This window comes from Salvelinus alpinus, chromosome 2 (genome assembly GCF_045679555.1).
Source record: "Salvelinus alpinus chromosome 2, SLU_Salpinus.1, whole genome shotgun sequence".
Classification (NCBI taxonomy): Eukaryota; Metazoa; Chordata; class Actinopteri; order Salmoniformes; family Salmonidae; genus Salvelinus; species Salvelinus alpinus.
Window position 1 is genome coordinate 104,869,925 of NC_092087.1, and position 24,112 is coordinate 104,894,036.

Sequence of the window (24,112 nt, forward strand, 5' to 3'; positions counted from 1 at the left end):
CCTCTCTCTCTCTAGGTATGGTATCCCAGAGGTAATGACCAGTCCTCTCTCTCTCTAGGTATGGTATCCCAGAGGTAATGACCAGTCCTCTCTCTCTCTAGGTATGGTATCCCAGAGGTAATGTCTCTCTCTCTCTAGGTAGGGTATCCCAGAGGTAATGACCAGTCCTCTCTCTCTCTAGGTATGGTATCCCAGAGGTAATGTCTCTCTCTCTCTCTAGGTAGGGTATCCCAGAGGTAATGACCAGTCCTCTCTCTCTCTAGGTATGGTATCCCAGAGGTAATGACCAGTCCTCTCTCTCTCTAGGTATGGTATCCCAGAGGTAATGACCAGTCCTCTCTCTCTCTAGGTAGGGTATACCAGAGGTAATGACCAGTCCTCTCTCTCTCTAGGTAGGGTATCCCAGAGGTAATGACCAGTCCTCTCTCTCTCTAGGTATGGTAACCCAGAGGTAATGACCAGTCCTCTCTCTCTCTAGGTATGGTGTCCCAGAGGTAATGACCAGTCCTCTCTCTCTCTAGGTATGGTATCCCAGAGGTAATGACCAGTCCTCTCTCTCTCTAGGTATGGTAACCCAGAGGTAATGACCAGTCCTCTCTCTCTCTAGGTATGGTATCCCAGAGGTAATGACCAGTACTCTCTCTCTCTAGGTATGGTATCCCAGAGGTAATGACCAGTCCTCTCTCTCTCTAGGTAGGGTATCCCAGAGGTAATGACCAGTCCTCTCTCTCTCTAGGTATGGTATCCCAGAGGTAATGACCAGTACTCTCTCTCTCTAGGTTTGGTATCCCAGAGGTAATGACCAGTCCTCTCTCTCTCTAGGTATGGTATCCCAGAGGTAATGACCAGTCCCCTCTCTCTCTAGGTATGGTATCCCAGAGGTAATGACCAGTCCTCTCTCTCTCTAGGTATGGTATCCCAGAGGTAATGTCTCTCTCTCTCTAGGTAGGGTATCCCAGAGGTAATGACCAGTCCTCTCTCTCTCTAGGTATGGTATCCCAGAGGTAATGACCAGTCCTCTCTCTCTCTAGGTATGGTGTCCCAGAGGTAATGACCAGTCCTCTCTCTCTCTAGGTAGGGTATCCCAGAGGTAATGACCAGTCCTCTCTCTCTCTAGGTAGGGTATCCCAGAGGTAATGACCAGTCCTCTCTCTCTCTCTAGGTAGGGTATCCCAGAGGTAATGACCAGTACTCTCTCTCTCTAGGTATGGTATCCCAGAGGTAATGACCAGTCCTCTCTCTCTCTAGGTATGGTATCCCAGAGGTAATGACCAGTCCTCTCTCTCTCTAGGTAGGGTATCCCAGAGGTAATGACCAGTCCTCTCTCTCTCTAGGTAGGGTATCCCAGAGGTAATGACCAGTACTCTCTCTCTCTAGGTATGGTATCCCAGAGGTAATGACCAGTCCTCTCTCTCTCTAGGTATGGTATCCCAGAGGTAATGACCAGTCCTCTCTCTCTCTAGGTAGGGTATCCCAGAGGTAATGACCAGTCCTCTCTCTCTCTAGGTATGGTATCCCAGAGGTAATGACCAGTCCTCTCTCTCTCTAGGTATGGTATCCCAGAGGTAATGACCAGTCCTCTCTCTCTCTAGGTATGGTATCCCAGAGGTAATGACCAGTCCTCTCTCTCTCTAGGTAGGGTATCCCAGAGGTAATGACCAGTCCTCTCAATTCAATTCAATTCAATTCAAGGGGCTTTATTGGCATGGGAAACATGTGTTAACATTGCCAAAGCAAGTGAGGTAGATAATATACAAAAGTGAAATAAACAATAAAAATTAACAGTAAACATTACACATACAGAAGTTTCAAAGCAATAAAGACATTACAAATGTCATATTATATATATACAGTGTTGTAGCAATGTATAAATGGTTAAAGCACACAAGTTAAAATAAATAAACATAAATATGGGTTGTATTTACAGTGGTGTTTGTTCTTCACTGGTTGCCCTTTTCTTGTGGCAACAGGTCACAAATCTTGCTGCTGTGATGGCACACTGTGGAATTTCACCCAGTAGATATGGGAGTTTATCAAAATTGGATTTGTTTTCGAATTCTTTGTGGATCTGTGTGATCTGAGGGAAATATGTGTCTCTAATATGGTCATACATTGGGCAGGAGGTTAGGAAGTGCAGCTCAGTTTCCACCTCATTTTGTGGGCAGTGAGCACATAGCCTGTCTTCTCTTGAGAGCCATGTCTGCCTACGGCGGCCTTTCTCAATAGCAAGGCTATGCTCACTGAGTCTGTACATAGTCAAAGCTTTCCTTAAGTTTGGGTCAGTCACAGTGGTCAGGTATTCTGCCACTGTGTACTCTCTGTTTAGGGCCAAATAGCATTCTAGTTTGCTCTGTTTGTTTGTTAATTCTTTCCAATGTGTCAAGTAATTATCTTTTTGTTTTCTCATGATTTGGTTGGGTCTAATTGTGCTGTTGTCCTGGGGCTCTGTGGGGTGTGTTTGTGAACAGAGCCCCAGGACCAGCTTGCTTAGGGGACTCTTCTCCAGGTTCATCTCTCTGTAGGTGATTGCTTTGTTATGGAAGGTTTGGGAATCGCTTCCTTTTAGGTGGTTGTAGAATTTAACGGCTCTTTTCTGGATTTTGATAATTAGTGGGTATCGGCCTAATTCTGCTCTGCATGCATTATTTGGTGTTCTACGTTGTACACGGAGGATATTTTTGCAGAATTCTGCATGCAGAATCTCAATTTGGTGTTTGTCCCATTTTGTGAAATCTTGGTTGGTGAGCGGACCCCAGACCTCACAACCATAAAGGGCAATGGGCTCTATGACTGATTCAAGTATTTTTAGCCAGATCCTAATTGGTATGTTGAAATTTATGTTCCTTTTGATGGCATAGAATGCCCTTCTTGCCTTGTCTCTCAGATCGTTCACAGCTTTGTGGAAGTTACCTGTGGTGCTGAGGTTTAGGCCGAGGTATGTATAGTTTTTTGTGTGCTCTAGGGCAACGGTGTCTAGATGGAATTTGTGGTCCTGGCGACTGGACCTTTTTTGGAACACCATTATTTTGGTCTTACTGAGATTTACTGTCAGGGCCCAGGTCTGACAGAATCTGTGCAGAAGATCTAGGTGCTGCTGTAGGCCCTCCTTGGTTGGTGACAGAAGCACCAGATCATCAGCAAACAGTAGACATTTGACTTCGGATTCTAGTAGGGTGAGGCCAGGTGCTGCAGACTGTTCTAATGCCCTCGCCAATTCGTTGATATATATGTTGAAGAGGGTGGGGCTTAAGCTGCATCCCTGTCTCACCCCACGACCCTGTGTGAAGAAATGTGTGTGTTTTTTGCCAATTTTAACCGCACACTTGTTGTTTGTGTACATGGATTTTATAATGTCGTATGTTTTTCCCCCAACACCACTTTCCATCAATTTGTATAGCAGACCCTCATGCCAAATTGAGTCGAAGGCTTTTTTGAAATCAACAAAGCATGAGAAGACTTTGCCTTTGTTTTGGTTTGTTTGGTTGTCAATTAGGATGTGTAGGGTGAATACATGGTCTGTTGTACGGTAATTTGGTAAAAAGCCAATTTGACATTTGCTCAGTACATTGTTTTCATTGAGGAAATGTACGAGTCTGCTGTTAATGATAATCCAAGGTTACTGTTGACGCATATTCCACGGTAGTTATTGGGGTCAAATTTGTCTCCACTTTTGTGGATTGGGGTGATCAGTCCTTGGTTCCAAATATTGGGGAAGATGCCAGAGCTAAGGACGATGTTAAAGAGTTTTAGTATAGCCAATTGGAATTTGTTGTCTGTATATTTGATCATTTCATTAAGGATACCATCAACACCACAGGCCTTTTTGGGTTGGAGGGTTTTTATTTTGTCCTGTAACTCGTTCAAGGTAATTGGAGAATCCAGTGGGTTCTGGTAGTCTTTAATAGTTGATTCAAGGATTTGTATTTGATCATGTATATGTTTTTGCTCTTTATTCTTTGTTATAGAGCCAAAAAGATTGGAGAAGTGGTTTACCCATACATCTCCATTTTGGATAGATAATTCTTCGTGTTGTTGTTTGTTTAGTGTTTTCCAATTTTCCCAGAAGTGGTTAGAGTCTATGGATTCTTCAATTACATTGAGCTGATTTCTGACGTGCTGTTCCTTCTTTTTCCGTAGTGTATTTCTGTATTGTTTTAGTGATTCACCATAGTGAAGGCGTAGACTCAGGTTTTCCGGGTCTCTATGTTTTTGGTTGGACAGGTTTCTCAATTTATTTCTTAGATTTTTGCATTCGTCATCAAACCATTTGTCATTGTTGTTCATTTTCTTCGGTTTTCTATTTGAGATTTTTAGGTTTGATAGGGAAGCTGAGAGGTCAAATATACTGTTAAGATTTTCTACTGCCAAGTTTACACCTTCACTATTGCAGTGGAACGTTTTACCCAGGAAGTTGTCTAAAAGGGATTGAATTTGCTGTTGTCTAATTGTTTTTTGGTAGATTTCCAAACTGCATTCCTTCCATCTATAGCATTTCTTAATGTTACTCAGTTCCTTTGGCTTTGATGCCTCGTGATTGAGTATTGCTCTGTTCAAGTAGACTGTGATTTTGCTGTGGTCTGATAGGGGTGTCAGTGGGCTGACTGTGAACGCTCTGAGAGACTCTGGGTTGAGGTCAGTGATAAAGTAGTCTACAGTGCTACTGCCAAGAGATGAGCTATAGGTGAACCTACCATAGGAGTCCCCTCGAAGCCTACCATTGACTATGTACATACCCAGCGTGCGACAGAGCTGCAGGAGTTGTGACCCGTTTTTGTTGGTTATGTTGTCATAGTTGTGCCTAGGGGGGCATATGGGGGAGGGAATGCTGTCACCTCCAGGTAGGTGTTTGTCCCCCTGTGTGCTGAGGGTGTCAGGTTCTTGTCCAGTTCTGGCATTTAGGTCGCCACAGACTAATACATGTCCCTGGGCCTGGAAATGATTGATTTCCTCATTCAGGATGGAGAAGCTGTCTTCATTAAAGTATGGGGATTCTAGTGGGGGGATATAGGTAGCACACAGGAGGACATTTTTCTCTGTTAAGATAATTTCCTTTTGAATTTCTAGCCAAATGTAAAATGTTCCTGTTTTGATTAGTTTAATGGAGTGAGTTAGGTCTGCTCTATACCAAATTAGCATTCCCCCTGAGTCCCTTCCCTGTTTCACACCTGGTAGTTTGGTGGATGGGACTACCAGTTCTCTGTAACCTAGAGGGCAACCAGTGGGTCCGTCTCCTCTGTACCAGGTTTCTTGCAGGATGACAATGTCTGCATTACCGATTTCTTTGGTGAAGTCCGGGTTCCTGCTCTTTAGGCCAAAGGCAGATGACCTCAGGCCTTGGATATTCCAGGATGATATAGTGAAGGCTTTTTGTTCCATAAAGTGTCCAATGTTGTTGGCCGTGTGGTTTGGCCTCAGGCCAGTAAGTGTGAGCAGAGCCTGCTGAGCATCTGGTACATGCCGTTGGCTTGGGCGAGTGTAAGAGTGGGGGTTGGGCCTGTTTGCCCGCTCACTACCTGGGCGTATGTGTGACTTCCATGTTGATGCCCTCTTTGCGGGGGTGGGGTGCATGGGGTGGGCAGGAGTGGCATAGGTCTGATCTGAGGGGGCCTAAATTGGGTGTGGGCATGGTTGATGTGGGGGGGGGGTGTGTAGGTCCAGGGGGGGGTCTTGGAGGGTGTCTCGCTGGTCTTGGTGGGGTGTCTATTGATCTGTTGCTCCTGTGTGAAGTGTTGGGGCTGCGTTTGAGAGCGATGTCCTTTAGAGTCCGGGCAAAGGTGGGCACTGCTGCCTTGTAGAGGTGGACCTGGTCATAGAGGCTGTTCAAGTCCAGGGTGGAGTGGTGGGCCAGAAAAACATTTGGTTTTGAGGCACAGTCACGGGAGATGCTTGCGTTTACCCGCTGTATTGTAGCAGGGTGGAAGTCTTTTCGTGGTAGCAGGGTGGAGATAACCACTTGTGCGTTGGGGAAAGTAGAAGAAGCTTTTTCGATCACTCCCTTCAGTGCTGTGGCCACCCTTTCCTGCTGTGCTCTCAGGTCGTTTGTGCCTGTGTGTATTATTATGTGGCTAGGTGAGCCTAGTTTGTCCTCAGACAGAAGGTCTAGGGCACGCTGGGTGTTTGGACACCAGAGTTTAGACACACTGTGTTTGGGAAAAAGTTTTTTTTCTTCTATATATTTCCCATTTGAGTCCATAAGAAGGACAATCTGTGTCTTGTGTTTGTCCTCAGTGGGTGTGGGGGGGTTGTCAGGAGGGCTATCAGGGTGGCTGACAGGGGGGGTGCTCAGAGGGGGTGAGAGCTGCTGGGCTTGGGGTTTTTCTTTTGTCTGTTCTGTTGTGATGTCGTTTCTATGGTCAGGGTCTGGTGTGGACTGTTCTGCTGTGGTGTCGAGACTTTTGTCGGGTGCTGAGGTGGGCTGTTCTGCTGGCGTCTCTGTGGGGATGGCCACCTCCCTAGTGGGTTGTTCTCTGTCACATGCCATCCCCCTCAACCTCTCCTCCTGTAGTCTGATCCTCTCCTCCATCCCCTTCTCCCTCTCCTCCTGTAGTCTGATCCTCTCCTCCATCCCCCTCTCCCTCTCCTCCTGTAGTCTGATCCTCTCATCTAGTGCTCTGTTCTTCTCCTGCTCCTGCTCTTTCTCCTGTTGATGTTGTCTCACCACTGTCCATAGTGCAGATATGTCTTTCTCCACCTCCGGCTCTCCAGGTCTGGTTAAGGGGGTGTTGTTGTGCTGGACTGTTGTCTGGGTCTGTGCTGACTGGAGTGTGATCACCTGCTGTTCCAGCTCCACCTGCCTTACCTCCAGCTGGGTGAATTTATCCTTCATTTCAATGAGGGAGAAGTACTCTGTACTGGGAGGTTGACTGTCTGCTGAAGGTTGCTCGTCTGTGTGGTTATATGATGAAGACGTCTGGTCTGACCCGCTTGGGGTGGGGGTATCTTTATCAAGGGGGAGCTTCTCCTGCTGGGCTAATTCTTTGATTTGGTGAAAGTCCAGCTGAAACTGTTTGTGGTTGCCCTGTACCATTACTGTTCCAGACTTATATAGATTTATATTAGCTGACTCAGAGTCCTCGTTGTCAAGTATCCTGAGTTTCCACCCCTCGTTAACCCCCCCTCTCTTAACAAAGGGGTAGTGTGCTAATATAGCACTGTGCCATGCCACTGGATGGTTTGTGTAGAAGATAAGGTTGCTGATGTTCCCATTTTTGTAATAGTCAGCAAAAAGTGTCTCTTGATTTTCCATAAGGAGCTTCATTTTGTGATCTTTTCTTGCCTTATCATTCTTTACAATGACAGGGTACTGTATTTTAATTACCTCTGAACAGCGGGAGGCAGCTTCTAAGGCCTCTCCATTTGGTTGGGGTAGACTATTCGACTCTCCTGCCATTGTTGGGCTAATGGGCTTTGACACCTCTCACTTGACACTTAAGTGCTAGATGAAGTTGTATCAAGCTTGGCAGAGTTATGTTACTATTCAGTCCTTATAAAGTAATGTCATGTATTATTCTTCTTGGCTTTTGGAAATAGAATATAGTTTCAGACTAAACATTACTCACTCAGTTCCAGGTTGGGTGGTGTTCTCAGGTTTCTGTTGTTTTCCAGAGAATTTGCTGTATAGAATAATTAATCCTTGGTATTTGTGAACTTTTCAGGTGATTCTGTAATTCCGTCCAAAATCAGGTTGTAGGTTTCGAGTTTTGATTTGAAGTGAGGGTTATGTTGTAGAGGGTAGCATCCTGTATGTGTTCCTGACAAAAAATCCAAGTTTATCTAACTCTAAATGTATATTTTTTAAAGAAAATGCTGAAAAATGCAGGAGCTCATCTGATCGTGACCTCTCTCTCTCTTGCAATGTAGTGCAATCAGGGTATGGGGTCATTATATTTACTATTGGTCAGTATCAGAGGGTATGGAGTCATTATATTTACTACTGGTCAGTATCAGAGTGTATGGGGTCATTATATTTACTACTGGTCAGTATCAGAGGGTATGGAGTCATTATATTTACTACTGGTCAGTATCAGAGGGTATGGGGTCATTATATTTACTATTGGTCAGTATCAGAGGGTATGGAGTCATTATATTTACTACTGGTCAGTATCAGGGGGTATGGGGTCATTATATTTACTACTGGTCAGTATCAGGGTGTATGGGGTCATTATATTTACTACTGGTCAGTATCAGAGTGTATGGAGTCATTATATTTACTACTGGTCAGTATCAGAGTGTATGGGGTCATTATATTTACTACTGGTCAGTATCAGAGTGTATGGGGTCATTATATTTACTACTGGTCAGTATCAGAGGGTATGGGGTCATTATATTTACTACTGGTCAGTATCAGAGGGTATGGAGTCATTATATTTACTACTGGTCAGTATCAGAGTGTATGGAGTCATTATATTTACTACTGGTCAGTATCAGAGTGTATGGGGTCATTATATTTACTACTGGTCAGTATCAGAGTGTATGGGGTCATTATATTTACTACTGGTCAGTATCAGAGGGTATGGGGTCATTATATTTACTACTGGTCAGTATCAGAGGGTATGGAGTCATTATATTTACTACTGGTCAGTATCAGGGTATGGGGTCATTATATTTACTACTGGTCAGTATCAGAGGGTATGGAGTCATTATATTTACTACTGGTCAGTATCAGAGTGTATGGAGTCATTATATTTACTACTGGTCAGTATCAGAGTGTATGGAGTCATTATATTTACTACTGGTCAGTATCAGAGGGTATGGGGTCATTATATTTACTACTGGTCAGTATCAGAGTGTATGGAGTCATTATATTTACTACTGGTCAGTATCAGGGTATGGAGTCATTATATTTACTACTGGTCAGTATCAGTGTATGGGGTCATTATATTTACTACTGGTCAGTATCAGGGTATGGGGTCATTATATTTACTACTGGTCAGTATCAGGGTATGGAGTCATTATATTTACTACTGGTCAGTATCAGAGGGTATGGGGTCATTATATTTACTACTGGTCAGTATCAGAGGGTATGGGGTCATTATATTTACTACTGGTCAGTATCAGAGGGTATGGGGTCATTATATTTACTACTGGTCAGTATCAGAGTGTATGGGGTCATTATATTTACTACTGGTCAGTATCAGAGTGTATGGGGTCATTATATTTACTACTGGTCAGTATCAGAGGGTATGGGGTCATTATATTTACTACTGGTCAGTATCAGGGTGTATGGAGTCATTATATTTACTACTGGTCAGTATCAGAGTGTATGGGGTCATTATATTTACTACTGGTCAGTATCAGAGGGTATGGGGTCATTATATTTACTACTGGTCAGTATCAGAGGGTATGGGGTCATTATATTTACTACTGGTCAGTATCAGGGTGTATGGAGTCATTATATTTACTACTGGTCAGTATCAGAGTGTATGGAGTCATTATATTTACTACTGGTCAGTATCAGAGTGTATGGGGTCATTATATTTACTACTGGTCAGTATCAGAGTGTATGGAGTCATTATATTTACTACTGGTCAGTATCAGGGTATGGGGTCATTATATTTACTACTAGTCAGTATCAGAGGGTATGGGGTCATTATATTCACTACTGGTCAGTATCAGGGTATGGAGTCATTATATTTACTACTGGTCAGTATCAGAGGGTATGGGGTCATTATATGTACTACTGGTCAGTATCAGAGGGTATGGAGTCATTATATTTACTACTGGTCAGTATCAGGGTATGGAGTCATTATATTTACTACTGGTCAGTATCAGGGGGTATGGGGTCATTATATTTACTACTGGTCAGTATCAGAGTGTATGGAGTCATTATATTTACTACTGGTCAGTATCAGAGTGTATGGAGTCATTATATTTACTACTGGTCAGTATCAGGGTATGGGGTCATTATATTTACTACTGGTCAGTATCAGAGGGTATGGGGTCATTATATTTACTACTGGTCAGTATCAGAGGGTATGGAGTCATTATATTTACTACTGGTCAGTATCAGAGGGTATGGGGTCATTATATTTACTACTGGTCAGTATCAGAGTGTATGGAGTCATTATATTTACTACTGGTCAGTATCAGAGTGTATGGGGTCATTATATTTACTACTGGTCAGTATCAGGGTGTATGGAGTCATTATATTTACTACTGGTCAGTATCAGAGGGTATGGGGTCATTATATTTACTATTGGTCAGTATCAGAGTGTATGGAGTCATTATATTTACTACTGGTCAGTATCAGAGGGTATGGGGTCATTATATTTACTACTGGTCAGTATCAGAGTGTATGGGGTCATTATATTTACTACTGGTCAGTATCAGGGGGTATGGGGTCATTATATTTACTATTGGTCAGTATCAGAGTGTATGGGGTCATTATATTTACTACTGGTCAGTATCAGAGGGTATGGGGTCATTATATTTACTACTGGTCAGTATCAGAGTGTATGGGGTCATTATATTTACTACTGGTCAGTATCAGGGGGTATGGGGTCATTATATTTACTACTGGTCAGTATCAGGGTGTATGGAGTCATTATATTTACTACTGGTCAGTATCAGGGTATGGGGTCATTATATTTACTACTGGTCAGTATCAGGGTGTATGGAGTCATTATATGTACTACTGGTCAGTATCAGAGGGTATGGAGTCATTATATTTACTACTGGTCAGTATCAGAGGGTATGGAGTCATTATATTTACTACTGGTCAGTATCAGGGTGTATGGAGTCATTATATGTACTACTGGTCAGTATCAGAGGGTATGGAGTCATTATATTTACTACTGGTCAGTATCAGAGTGTATGGGGTCATTATATTTACTACTGGTCAGTATCAGGGGGTATGGGGTCATTATATTTACTACTGGTCAGTATCAGGGTGTATGGAGTCATTATATTTACTACTGGTCAGTATCAGGGTATGGGGTCATTATATTTACTACTGGTCAGTATCAGGGTGTATGGAGTCATTATATGTACTACTGGTCAGTATCAGAGGGTATGGAGTCATTATATGTACTATTGGTCAGTATCAGAGGGTATGGAGTCATTATATTTACTACTGGTCAGTATCAGGGTATGGAGTCATTATATTTACTACTGGTCAGTATCAGGGTATGGGGTCATTATATTTACTACTGGTCAGTATCAGGGGGTATGGGGTCATTATATTTACTACTGGTCAGTATCAGAGGGTATGGGGTCATTATATTTACTACTGGTCAGTATCAGGGTATGGGGTCATTATATTTACTACTGGTCAGTATCAGAGGGTATGGGGTCATTATATTTACTACTGGTCAGTATCAGAGGGTATGGGGTCATTATATTTACTACTGGTCAGTATCAGAGGGTATGGGGTCATTATATTTACTACTGGTCAGTATCAGAGGGTATGGGGTCATTATATTTACTACTGGTCAGTATCAGAGGGTATGGGGTCATTATATTTACTACTGGTCAGTATCAGAGGGTATGGGGTCATTATATTTACTACTGGTCAGTATCAGAGGGTATGGGGTCATTATATTTACTACTGGTCAGTATCAGGGGGTATGGAGTCATTATATTTACTACTGGTCAGTATCAGAGGGTATGGGGTCATTATATTTACTACTGGTCAGTATCAGAGGGTATGGGGTCATTATATTTACTACTGGTCAGTATCAGGGTATGGGGTCATTATATTTACTACTGGTCAGTATCAGGGGGTATGGAGTCATTATATTTACTATTGGTCAGTATCAGAGGGTATGGAGTCATTATATTTACTACTGGTCAGTATCAGAGGGTATGGAGTCATTATATTTACTACTGGTCAGTATCAGGGTATGGGGTCATTATATTTACTACTGGTCAGTATCAGGGGGTATGGAGTCATTATATTTACTATTGGTCAGTATCAGAGGGTATGGAGTCATTATATTTACTATTGGTCAGTATCAGGGGGTATGGGGTCATTATATTTACTACTGGTCAGTATCAGAGTGTATGGGGTCATTATATTTACTACTGGTCAGTATCAGAGGGTATGGAGTCATTATATTTACTATTGGTCAGTATCAGAGTGTATGGAGTCATTATATTTACTACTGGTCAGTATCAGGGGGTATGGAGTCATTATATTTACTATTGGTCAGTATCAGGGGGTATGGGGTCATTATATTTACTACTGGTCAGTATCAGAGTGTATGGGGTCATTATATTTACTACTGGTCAGTATCAGAGGGTATGGAGTCATTATATTTACTATTGGTCAGTATCAGAGTGTATGGGGTCATTATATTTACTACTGGTCAGTATCAGAGTGTATGGAGTCATTATATTTACTACTGGTCAGTATCAGGGGGTATGGAGTCATTATATTTACTACTGGTCAGTATCAGAGGGTATGGGGTCATTATATTTACTACTGGTCAGTATCAGGGTATGGAGTCATTATATTTACTACTGGTCAGTATCAGGGTATGGAGTCATTATATTTACTACTGGTCAGTATCAGAGTGTATGGGGTCATTATATTTACTACTGGTCAGTATCAGAGGGTATGGAGTCATTATATTTACTATTGGTCAGTATCAGAGGGTATGGAGTCATTATATTTACTACTGGTCAGTATCAGGGTATGGAGTCATTATATTTACTACTGGTCAGTATCAGAGTGTATGGGGTCATTATATTTACTATTGGTCAGTATCAGAGGGTATGGAGTCATTATATTTACTACTGGTCAGTATCAGGGTATGGAGTCATTATATTTACTATTGGTCAGTATCAGGGGGTATGGGGTCATTATATTTACTACTGGTCAGTATCAGGGTATGGGGTCATTATATTTACTATTGGTCAGTATCAGAGGGTATGGAGTCATTATATTTACTACTGGTCAGTATCAGAGGGTATGGGGTCATTATATTTACTATTGGTCAGTATCAGAGTGTATGGGGTCATTATATTTACTACTGGTCAGTATCAGAGGGTATGGGGTCATTATATTTACTACTGGTCAGTATCAGAGGGTATGGAGTCATTATATTTACTACTGGTCAGTATCAGAGGGTATGGGGTCATTATATTTACTACTGGTCAGTATCAGGGGGTATGGGGTCATTATATTTACTACTGGTCAGTATCAGGGTATGGGGTCATTATATTTACTACTGGTCAGTATCAGGGTATGGAGTCATTATATTTACTACTGGTCAGTATCAGAGGGTATGGAGTCATTATATTTACTACTGGTCAGTATCAGGGTATGGGGTCATTATATTTACTATTGGTCAGTATCAGAGGGTATGGGGTCATTATATTTACTACTGGTCAGTATCAGAGGGTATGGGGTCATTATATTTACTACTGGTCAGTATCAGAGGGTATGGAGTCATTATATTTACTATTGGTCAGTATCAGAGGGTATGGGGTCATTATATTTACTACTGGTCAGTATCAGGGTATGGGGTCATTATATTTACTACTGGTCAGTATCAGAGGGTATGGGGTCATTATATTTACTACTGGTCAGTATCAGAGGGTATGGGGTCATTATATTTACTACTGGTCAGTATCAGGGGGTATGGGGTCATTATATTCACTAATGGTCAGTATCAGAGGGTATGGGGTCATTATATTTACTACTGGTCAGTATCAGGGGGTATGGAGTCATTATATTTACTACTGGTCAGTATCAGAGGGTATGGGGTCATTATATTTACTACTGGTCAGTATCAGAGGGTATGGGGTCATTATATTTACTACTGGTCAGTATCAGAGGGTATGGAGTCATTATATTTACTACTGGTCAGTATCAGAGGGTATGGAGTCATTATATTTACTACTGGTCAGTATCAGGGTATGGGGTCATTATATTTACTACTGGTCAGTATCAGAGGGTATGGGGTCATTATATTTACTACTGGTCAGTATCAGGGGGTATGGGGTCATTATATTTAAATCAAATCAAATCAAATCAAATCTACTAATGACCAGTCCTCTCTCTCTCTAGGTAGGGTATCCCAGAGGTAATGACCAGCTCTCTCTCTCTCTGGGTAGGGTATCCCAGAGGTAATGACCAGTCCTCTCTCTCTCTAGGTACGTTATCCCAGAGGTAATGACCAGTCCTCTCTCTTTCTAGGTAGGGTAACCCAGAGGTAATGACCAGTCCTCTCTCTCTCTAGGTAGGGTATCCCAGAGGTAATGACCAGTCCTCTCTCTCTCTAGGTAGGGTGTCCCAGAGGTAATGACCAGTCCTCTCTCTCTCTAGGTATGGTATCCCAGAGGTAATGACCAGTCCTCTCTCTCTCTAGGTATGGTATCCCAGAGGTAATGACCAGTCCTCTCTCTCTCTAGGTATGGTATCCCAGAGGTAATGACCAGTCCTCTCTCTCTCTAGGTATGGTATCCCAGAGGTAATGACCAGTCCTCTCTCTCTCTAGGTATGGTATCCCAGAGGTAATGACCAGTCCTCTCTCTCTCTAGGTAGGGTATCCCAGAGGTAATGACCAGTCCTCTCTCTCTCTCTAGGTATGTTATCCCAGAGGTAATGACCAGTCCTCTCTCTCTCTAGGTAGGGTATCCCAGAAGTAATGACCAGTCCTCTCTCTCTCTAGGTATGGTATCCCAGAGGTAATGACCAGTCCTCTCTCTCTCTAGGTACGTTATCCCAGAGGTAATGACCAGTCCTCTCTCTCTCTAGGTACGTTATCCCAGAGGTAATGACCAGTCCTCTCTCTCTCTAGGTAGGGTATCCCAGAGGTAATGACCAGTCCTCTCTCTCTCTAGGTAGGGTATCCCAGAGGTAATGACCAGTCCTCTCTCTCTCTAGGTAGGGTATCCCAGAGGTAATGACCAGTCCTCTCTCTCTCTAGGTAGGGTATCCCAGAGGTAATGACCAGTCCTCTCTCTCTCTAGGTAGGGTATCCCAGAGGTAATGACCAGTCCTCTCTCTCTCTAGGTAGGGTATCCCAGAGGTAATGACCAGTCCTCTCTCTCTCTAGGTATGTTATCCCAGAGGTAATGACCAGTCCTCTCTCTCTCTAGGTATGGTATCCCAGAGGTAATGACCAGTCCTCTCTCTCTCTAGGTATGGTATCCCAGAGGTAATGACCAGTCCTCTCTCTCTCTAGGTATGGTGTCCCAGAGGTCCAGAGGTCGGATGCTGGGTTGTATCAGTGTGTGGTCAGGAACAGGATGGGAGCCATGTTACAGAGGAGAGCTGAGGTGCAGGTCGCCTGTAAGTAAACACACACCTCCCTCTCTCTCTCGTTATCTCTCTCCCTCTCTCTCTCTTTATCTCTCTGCCTCTCTCCTTCTCTTTATCTCCCTCTCTCGCTCTCCATCTCCTTCGCTTTATCTCCCTCCCTATCTTTATTTCTCTTTATCTCCATCCCTCTCTTTATTTCTCTTTATATCCATCCCTATCTTTATCTCTCTTTATCTCCATCCCTATCTTTATCTCTCTTTATCTCCCTTCCTCTCTTTATCTATCTTTATCTCCATCCATATCTTTATCTCTCTTTATCTACATCCCTATCTTTATCTCTCTTTATCTCCATCCATATCTTTATTTCTCTTTATCTCCCTTCCTCTCTTTATCTCTCTTTATCTCCATCCATATCTTTATCTCTCTTTATCTCCATCCATATCTTTATCTCTCTTTATCCCCATCCATATCTTTATCTCTCTTTATCTCCATCCATATATTTATCTCTCTTTATCTCCATCCATATCTTTATCTCTCTTTATCTCCATCCCTATCTTTATCTCTCTTTATCTCCCTCCCTCTCTTTATCTCTCTTTATATCCCTCCCTCTCTATCTCCCTCTCTTTATCTCCCCCCTCTCTTGTTATACATCTCCCTATCTTTATCTCCCTCCCTCTCTCCCTCTCTTTATCTCCCTCCCTCTCTCGTTATCTATCTACCTCTCTTTATCTTCCTGCCTCTCTCCCTCTCTTTATCTCCCTCCCTCCCTCTCTCGCTCTCCATTTCCTTCTCTTTATCTCCCTCCCTCTCTTTATCTATCTTTATCTCCCTCGCTCTCTCGTTCTCTCGCTCTCCATCTCCCTCTCTTTATCCCCATCCCACTCTCTCTCCATATCTCTCTCGCTCTCCATTTCCCTCTTTTTATCTCCCTCCCTCGCTCTCCATCTCCCTCTCTTTATCTCCCTCCCTCTCTCTCGCTCTCCATCCCTCTCTTTATCTCTCCCGCTCTCCATCTCCCTCTCTTTATCTCTCTCGCTCTCCATCTCCCACTCTTTATCTCCCTCCCTCTCTCTCTCGCTCTCCATCTCCCTCTCTTTATCTCTCTCGCTCTCCATCTCCCTCTCTTTATCTCCCTCCCTCCCTTTATCTCTCTCGCTCTCCATCTCCCTCTCTTTATCTCTCTCGCTCTCCATCTCCCTCTCTTTATCTCCCTCCCTCCCTTTATCGCTCTCCATCTCCCTCTCTTTATCTTCCTCCCTCCCTTTATCTCCCCCCTCTTTCACTCTCTTTCTCTCCCTAATCTCCGTTGTTCTCTCTCTCTAGTCATGGGCAACTTTTCTGGTGAGGAGCAACGTGGTGCGGTCAGTGTTGGTCGAGCTGCGGTCCTGAACACTCCAGCCGTCAGCTGCTTCCCGAGACCGCAGGTCACCTGGTACAGAGACGGTCACAAGATAATCCCCAGCAACAGAGTGTGAGTACCACTACTAACTTAAACCACCATGTTCTAGTAATGCTCAAAACACAACATGTTCTATTCTCCGTGTTAGTCAGTCAGTGAGGAATCAGAGGTCAACACTTTGTGGTTGGGGTCAAACACCACAACATCTGCAGCGGTTGTAACAGCGGTTGTAACAGCGGTTGTAACAGCGGTTGTAGCAGCGGTTGTAACAGCGGTTGTAGCAGCGGTTGTAACAGCGGTTGTAACAGCGGTTGTAGCAGCGGTTGTAACAGCGGTTGTAACAGCGGTTGTAGCAGCGGTTGTAACAGCGGTTGTAGCAGCGGTTGTAACAGTGGATGTAACAGCGGTTGTAACAGCGGTTGTAACAGCGGTTGTAACAGCGGTTGTAGCAGCGGTTGTAGCAGCGGTTGTAACAGCGGTTGTAACAGCGGTTGTAACAGCGGTTGTAGCAGCGGTTGTAACAGCGGTTGTAGCAGCGGTTGTAACAGCGGTTGTAGCAGCGGTTGTAACAGCGGTTGTAACAGTGGTTGTAGCAGCGGTTGTAACAGCGGTTGTAGCAGCGGTTGTAGCAGCGGTTGTAACAGCGGTTGTAACAGCGGTTGTAACAGCGGTTGTAACAGCGGTTGTAGCAGTGGTTGTAACAGCGGTTGTAGCAGCGGTTGTAGCAGCGGTTGTAACAGCGGTTGTAACAGCGGTTGTAACAGTGGTTGTAGCAGCGGTTGTAGCAGCGGTTGTAACAGCGGTTGTAGCAGCGGTTGTAGCAGCGGTTGTAACAGTGGTTGTAGCAGCGGTTGTAACAGTGGTTGTAGCAGCGGTTGTAACAGTGGTTGTAGCAGCGGTTGTAACAGCGGTTGTAACAGCGGTTGTAACAGCGGTTGTAGCAGCGGTTGTAGCAGCGGTTGTAACAGTGGTTGTAGCAGCGGTTGTAACAGTGGTTGTAACAGTGGTTGTAACAGTGGATGTAACAGCGGTTGTAACAGTGGATGTAACAGCGGTTGTAACAGTGGTTGTAACAGCGGTTGTAACAGCGGTTGTAACAGCGGTTGTAACAGTGGATGTAACAGCGGTTGTAACAGTGGATGTAACAGCGGTTGTAACAGTGGATGTAACAGCGGTTGTAACAGTGGTTGTAACAGCGGTTGTAACAGTGGATGTAACAGCGGTTGTAGCAGCGGTTGTAACAGCGGTTGTAACAGTGGTTGTAACAGCGGTTGTAACAGTGGATGTAACAGCGGTTGTAACAGCGGTTGTAACAGCGGTTGTAGCAGCGGTTGTAGCAGCGGTTGTAACAGCGGTTGTAACAGTGGTTGTAACAGCGGTTGTAACAGTGGTTGTAGCAGCGGTTGTCGCAGCGGTTGTAACAGCGGTTGTAACAGCGGTTGTAACAGTGGATGTAACAGACGTTTCTTTGGTCTGAATGTGATTCAGTAACGTGTTGTTAGTAGCAGGGTCGTATCCACATTCTAACAAGCGCCAACATAACTTCATTGCAAGGCCAGACAACCCAGTTCATACACTTATACAACTATCTCAAAACTCACACTAGGAGGGGGTTGATTGTCTCTGCTGTAATCAGGAAGCTGGATATTTTAAGCTAGACACTTAGCTTGCAAGTTAGCAAACCAAATGCATAGCTGGAGCCCTGAGCTGCATATGATCTATTAGATAGTTAATAACTGTAACTGGACTTTATTCATTAAAATAACTCTGATACCAATCAACTGTACAAATACAGTTGATCAGATGGATTACACTGTAATGTTTTAGTGCTAAGGGAAATTAAAATAGGCTTACGTTTTTTCTTGGACTTTGTAGAATTATATAAAACGTTTCCTTCACTCTAAATCACTATTGTCGTTCATTTTTAAAATTGATATATTTACATAAATATTTATTCATATATATAACATATTTATATATATATTTACATAAATATTTATTCATGCAATTAATCCTTTACAATAGTTGATGCACTATTTGTCAAGCGTTTATTTATCATTTATTTATCATTTATTTATCATTTGTTTGTCAAGCATTTATTTATCATTTATTTATCATATTTTTATCAAGCAGTTATTTATCAAACATTTATTAAGCATTTATTCATCAAGAATTTATTTATAATTTATTTATCAAGCATTTATCATTTATCAAGAATTTATTCATCAAGCATCTATTTATCATTTATTTATCATTTATTTATTTTTCATTTATTCATCATGCATTTATTTATCATTTATTTGTAATATATTCATCATTTATTTTTTAAGCATTTATTTATCAAGCATGTTTGAGCACCTTGCAGGTTGATATACATCTGATGTGTATGCTAAAAAGGATGACCGGCAATGTTTTATATAGCGTGTACTGATATACTGAAAGGCCAGGCGGTACTAGTGTTAACGGGTACTGATATACTGAAAGGCCAGGCGGTACTAGTGTTAACGGGTACTGATATACTGAAAGGCCAGGCGGTACTAGTGTTAACGGGTACTGATATACTGAAAGGCCAGGCGGTACTAGTGTTAACGGGTACTGATATACTGAAAGGCCAGGCGGTACTAGTGTTAACGGGTACTGATATACTGAAAGGCCAGGCGGTACTAGTGTTAACGGGTACTGATATACTGAAAGGCCAGGCGGTACTAGTGTTAACGGGTACTGATATACTGAAAGGCCAGGCGGTACTAGTGTTAACGGGTACTGATATACTGAAAGGCCAGGCGGTACTAGTGTTAACGGGTACTGATATACTGAAAGGCCAGGCGGTACTAGTGTTAACGGGTACTGATATACTGATAGGCCAGGCGGTACTAGTGTTAACGGGTACTGATATACTAAAAGGCCAGGCGGTACTAGTGTTAACGGGTACTGATATACTGAAAGGCCAGGCGGTACTAGTGTTAACGGGTACTGATATACTGAAAGGCCAGGCGGTACTAGTGTTAACGGGTACTGATATACTGACAGGCCAGGCGGTACTAGTGTTAACGGGTACTGATATGCTGATAGGCCAGGCGGTACTAGTGTTAACGGGTACTGATATGCTGAAAGGCCAGGCGGTACTAGTGTTAACGGGTACTGATATACTGACAGGCCAGGCGGTACTAGTGTTAACGGGTACTGATATGCTGATAGGCCAGGCGGTACTAGTGTTAACGGGTACTGATATACTGAAAGGCCAGGCGGTACTAGTGTTAACGGGTACTGATATGCTGATAGGCCAGGCGGTACTAGTGTTAACGGGTACTGATATACTGAAAGGCCAGGCGGTACTAGTGTTAACGGGTACTGATATGCTGAAAGGCCAGGCGGTACCAGTGTTAACGGGTACTGATATACTGAAAGGCCAGGCGGTACTAGTGTTAACGGGTACTGATATGCTGAAAGGCCAGGCGGTACTAGTGTTAACGGGTACTGATATACTGATAGGCCAGGCGGTACTAGTGTTAACGGGTACTGATATACTGAAAGGCCAGGCGGTACTAGTGTTAACGGGTACTGATATGCTGAAAGGCCAGGCGGTACTAGTGTTAACGGGTACTGATATACTGAAAGGCCAGGCGGTACTAGTGTTAACGGGTACTGATATACTGAAAGGCCAGGAGGTACTAGTGTTAACGGGTACTGATATACTGATAGGCCAGGCGGTACTAGTGTTAACGGGTACTGATATACTAAAAGGCCAGGCGGTACTAGTGTTAACGGGTACTGATATACTGAAAGGCCAGGCGGTACTAGTGTTAACGGGTACTGATATACTGAAAGGCCAGGCGGTACTAGTGTTAACGGGTACTGATATACTGACAGGCCAGGCGGTACTAGTGTTAACGGGTACTGATATGCTGAAAGGCCAGGCGGTACTAGTGTTAACGGGTACTGATATACTGACAGGCCAGGCGGTACTAGTGTTAACGGGTACTGATATGCTGATAGGCCAGGCGGTACTAGTGTTAACGGGTACTGATATACTGAAAGGCCAGGCGGTACTAGTGTTAACGGGTACTGATATGCTGATAGGCCAGGCGGTACTAGTGTTAACGGGTACTGATATACTGAAAGGCCAGGCGGTACTAGTGTTAACGGGTACTGATATGCTGAAAGGCCAGGCGGTACCAGTGTTAACGGGTACTGATATACTGAAAGGCCAGGCGGTACTAGTGTTAACGGGTACTGATATGCTGAAAGGCCAGGCGGTACTAGTGTTAACGGGTACTGATATACTGATAGGCCAGGCGGTACTAGTGTTAACGGGTACTGATATACTGAAAGGCCAGGCGGTACTAGTGTTAACGGGTACTGATATGCTGAAAGGCCAGGCGGTACTAGTGTTAACGGGTACTGATATACTGAAAGGCCAGGCGGTACTAGTGTTAACGGGTACTGATATACTGATAGGCCAGGCAGTACTAGTGTTAACGGGTACTGATATACTGAAAGGCCAGGCGGTACTAGTGTTAACGGGTACTGATATGCTGAAAGGCCAGGCGGTACTAGTGTTAACGGGTACTGATATACTGAAAGGCCAGGCGGTACTAGTGTTAACGGGTACTGATATACTGAAAGGCCAGGCGGTACTAGTGTTAACGGGTACTGATATGCTGATAGGCCAGGCGGTACTAGTGTTAACGGGTACTGATATACTGAAAGGCTGAAAGTGTGTGTGTGACTGTGTGTGTGTGTTTGACTGTGTGTGTGTGTGTGTGTGTGTGTGTGTGTGTGTGTGTGTGTGTGTGTGTGTGTGTGTGTGTGTGTGTGTGTGTGTGTGTGTGTGTGTGTGTTGACACCGTCTGTGATTCTCCCAGAAAAGAACAATTTCCACCTTTCTTCTTCACACCTCACTTGTCTTAACACGACCTCTCTGTGTCTTTCTCTCTCTTTCTCCCCCTCTCTCTCTCTTTCCCCTCCACTCTCCCTCTCTCCCCCTCTCTCTCTTTCCCCTCCACTCTCCCCCTCTCTCTCTTTCTCCTCCACTCTCCCCCTCTCTCTCTTTCCCCTCCACTCTCCCCCTCTCTTTCTTTCCCCTCCACTCTCCCTCTCTCCCCCTCTCTCTCTTTCCCCTCCACTCTCCTCCTCTCTCTCTTTCCCCTCCACTCTCCCCCTCTCTCTCTTTTCCCCTCCACTCTCCCCCTCTCTCTCTTTCCCCTCCACTCTCCCTCTCTCCCCCTCTCTCTCTTTCCCCTCCACTCTCCCTCTCTCCCCCTCTCTCTCTTTCCCCTCCACTCTCCCCCTCTCTCTCTTTCCCCTCCACTCTCCCCCTCTCTCTATTTCCCCTCCACTCTCCCCCTCTCTCTATTGCCCCTCCACTCTCCCTCTCTCTCTCTCTCTCTCCCTCTTTCCCCTCCTCCTCTCTCTCTCTCTCTCTCTCTCTCTCTCTCTCTCTCTCTCTCTCTCTCTCTCTCTCTCTCTCTCTCTCTCTCTCTCTCTCTCTCTCTCTCTCTCTCTCTCTCTCTCTCTCTGTCTCTCTGTCTCTCTCTGTCTCTCTCTCTCTCTCTCTCTCGTGTGTGTGTTGGTACAGAGTCATGGGAATTCATTCCTCTTCATTTGTCCAACACTGTTTTAACAGGAGGAGCGATTCATTACTCACACGCATGTTTCACACATGTCTAAATGTGTGGTGTGAAATAGAAATGAGTTTTTTTTACACATCCACCCTCTCTCCCTGAGACACCCTCAGAGAGGCACGGCCAGGGATCAGACATTGTTGACGATAACCCTGGAGCAATTAGTGCCTTGCTCAGTGGCAGATCAGCAGATTTTTCACGTAGTCGGCTTACAAAATGTCTTCCAAATGTTAGGTTTTTAACCCAGATGAAAAACAAAAAATAATTATGGGCAAAGGAGCAACAGCTCCTCTTGAAGACAAATATGTATTTGCCTGCCATAGCCTGAGGGACATTGAATAGTTACGTCTGGTCCACCTAGTGTCAGAGCGCTAGCAGGACATAGTATCAGAGCCCTAGCAGTCCTAGCTAGCAGGACATAGTGTCAGAGCCCTAGCAGTCCTAGCTAGCTGGACATAGTGTCAGAGGCCTAGCAGTCCTAGCTAGCAGGACATAGTGTCAGAGCCCTAGCAGTCCTAGCTAGCAGGACATAGTGTCAGAGGCCTAGCAGTCCTAGCTAGCAGGACATAGTGTCAGAGCCCTAGCAGTCCTAGCTAGCAGGACATAGTGTCAGAGACCTAGCAGGACATAGTGTCAGAGCCCTAGCAGTCCTAGCTAGCAGGACATAGTGTCAGAGACCTAGCAGGACATAGTGTCAGAGCCCTAGCAGTCCTAGCTAGCAGGACATAGTGTCAGAGGCCTAGCAGTCCTAGCTAGCAGGACATAGTGTCAGAGACCTAGCAGGACATAGTGTCAGAGCCCTAGCAGTCCTAGCTAGCAGGACATAGTGTCAGAGGCCTAGCAGTCCTAGCTAGCAGGACATAGTGTCAGAGCCCTAGCAGTCCTAGCTAGCAGGACATAGTGTCAGAGCCCTAGCAGTCCTAGCTAGCAGGACATAGTGTCAGAGACCTAGCAGGACATAGTGTCAGAGCCCTAGCAGTCCTAGCTAGCAGGACATAGTGTCAGAGGCCTAGCAGTCCTAGCTAGCAGGACATAGTGTCAGAGCCCTAGCAGTCCTAGCTAGCAGGACATAGTGTCAGAGGCCTAGCAGTCCTAGCTAGCAGGACATAGTGTCAGAGCCCTAGCAGTCCTAGCTAGCAGGACGTAGTGTCAGAGCCCTAGCAGTCCTAGCTAGCAGGACATAGTGTCAGAGCCCTAGCAGTCCTAGCTAGCAGGACATAGTGTCAGAGCCCTAGCAGTCCTAGCTAGCAGGACATAGTGTCAGAGTCCTAGCAGTCCTAGCTAGCAGGACATAGTGTCAGAGCCCTAGCAGTCCTAGCTAGCAGGACATAGTGTCAGAGTCCTAGCAGTCCTAGCTAGCAGGACATAGTGTCAGAGCCCTAGCAGTCCTAGCTAGCAGGACATAGTGTCAGAGTCCTAGCAGTCCTAGCTAGCAGGACATAGTGTCAGAGCCCTAGCAGTCCTAGCTAGCAGGACATAGTGTCAGAGTCCTAGCAGTCCAACTAGCAGGACATAGTGTCAGAGCCCTAGCAGTCCTAGCTAGCAGGACATAGTGTCAGAGTCCTAGCAGTCCTAGCTAGCAGGACATAGTGTCAGAGCCCTAGCAGTGTGTCAGAGCCCTAGCAGTCCTAGCTAGCAGGACATAGTGTCAGAGTCCTAGCAGTCCTAGCTAGCAGGACATAGTGTCAGAGCCCTAGCAGTCCAACTAGCAGGACATAGTTTCAGAGCCCTAGCAGTCCTAGCTAGCAGGACATAGTGTCAGAGTCCTAGCAGTCCTAGCTAGCAGGACATAGTGTCAGAGCCCTAGCAGTCCTAGCTAGCAGGACATAGTGTCAGAGGTCTAGCAGTCCTAGCTAGCAGGACATAGTGTCAGAGGCCTAG

The 24,112-nt window shown here is 44.5% G+C and overlaps 1 protein-coding gene across 1 annotated transcript in view; it reads left to right on the forward strand.

Moving 5' to 3' along the window:
* Window positions 1-24,112, forward strand: part of LOC139547594 (protein sidekick-1-like) — a 458,168-nt gene that overhangs the window by 205,000 nt on the left and 229,056 nt on the right. Inside the window, exons 3-4 of the mRNA XM_071356530.1 lie at window positions 15,132-15,238; window positions 16,532-16,679. Coding sequence (XP_071212631.1) covers window positions 15,132-15,238; window positions 16,532-16,679 — 255 coding nt within the window. The remainder of the gene's footprint in view (window positions 1-15,131; window positions 15,239-16,531; window positions 16,680-24,112) is intronic.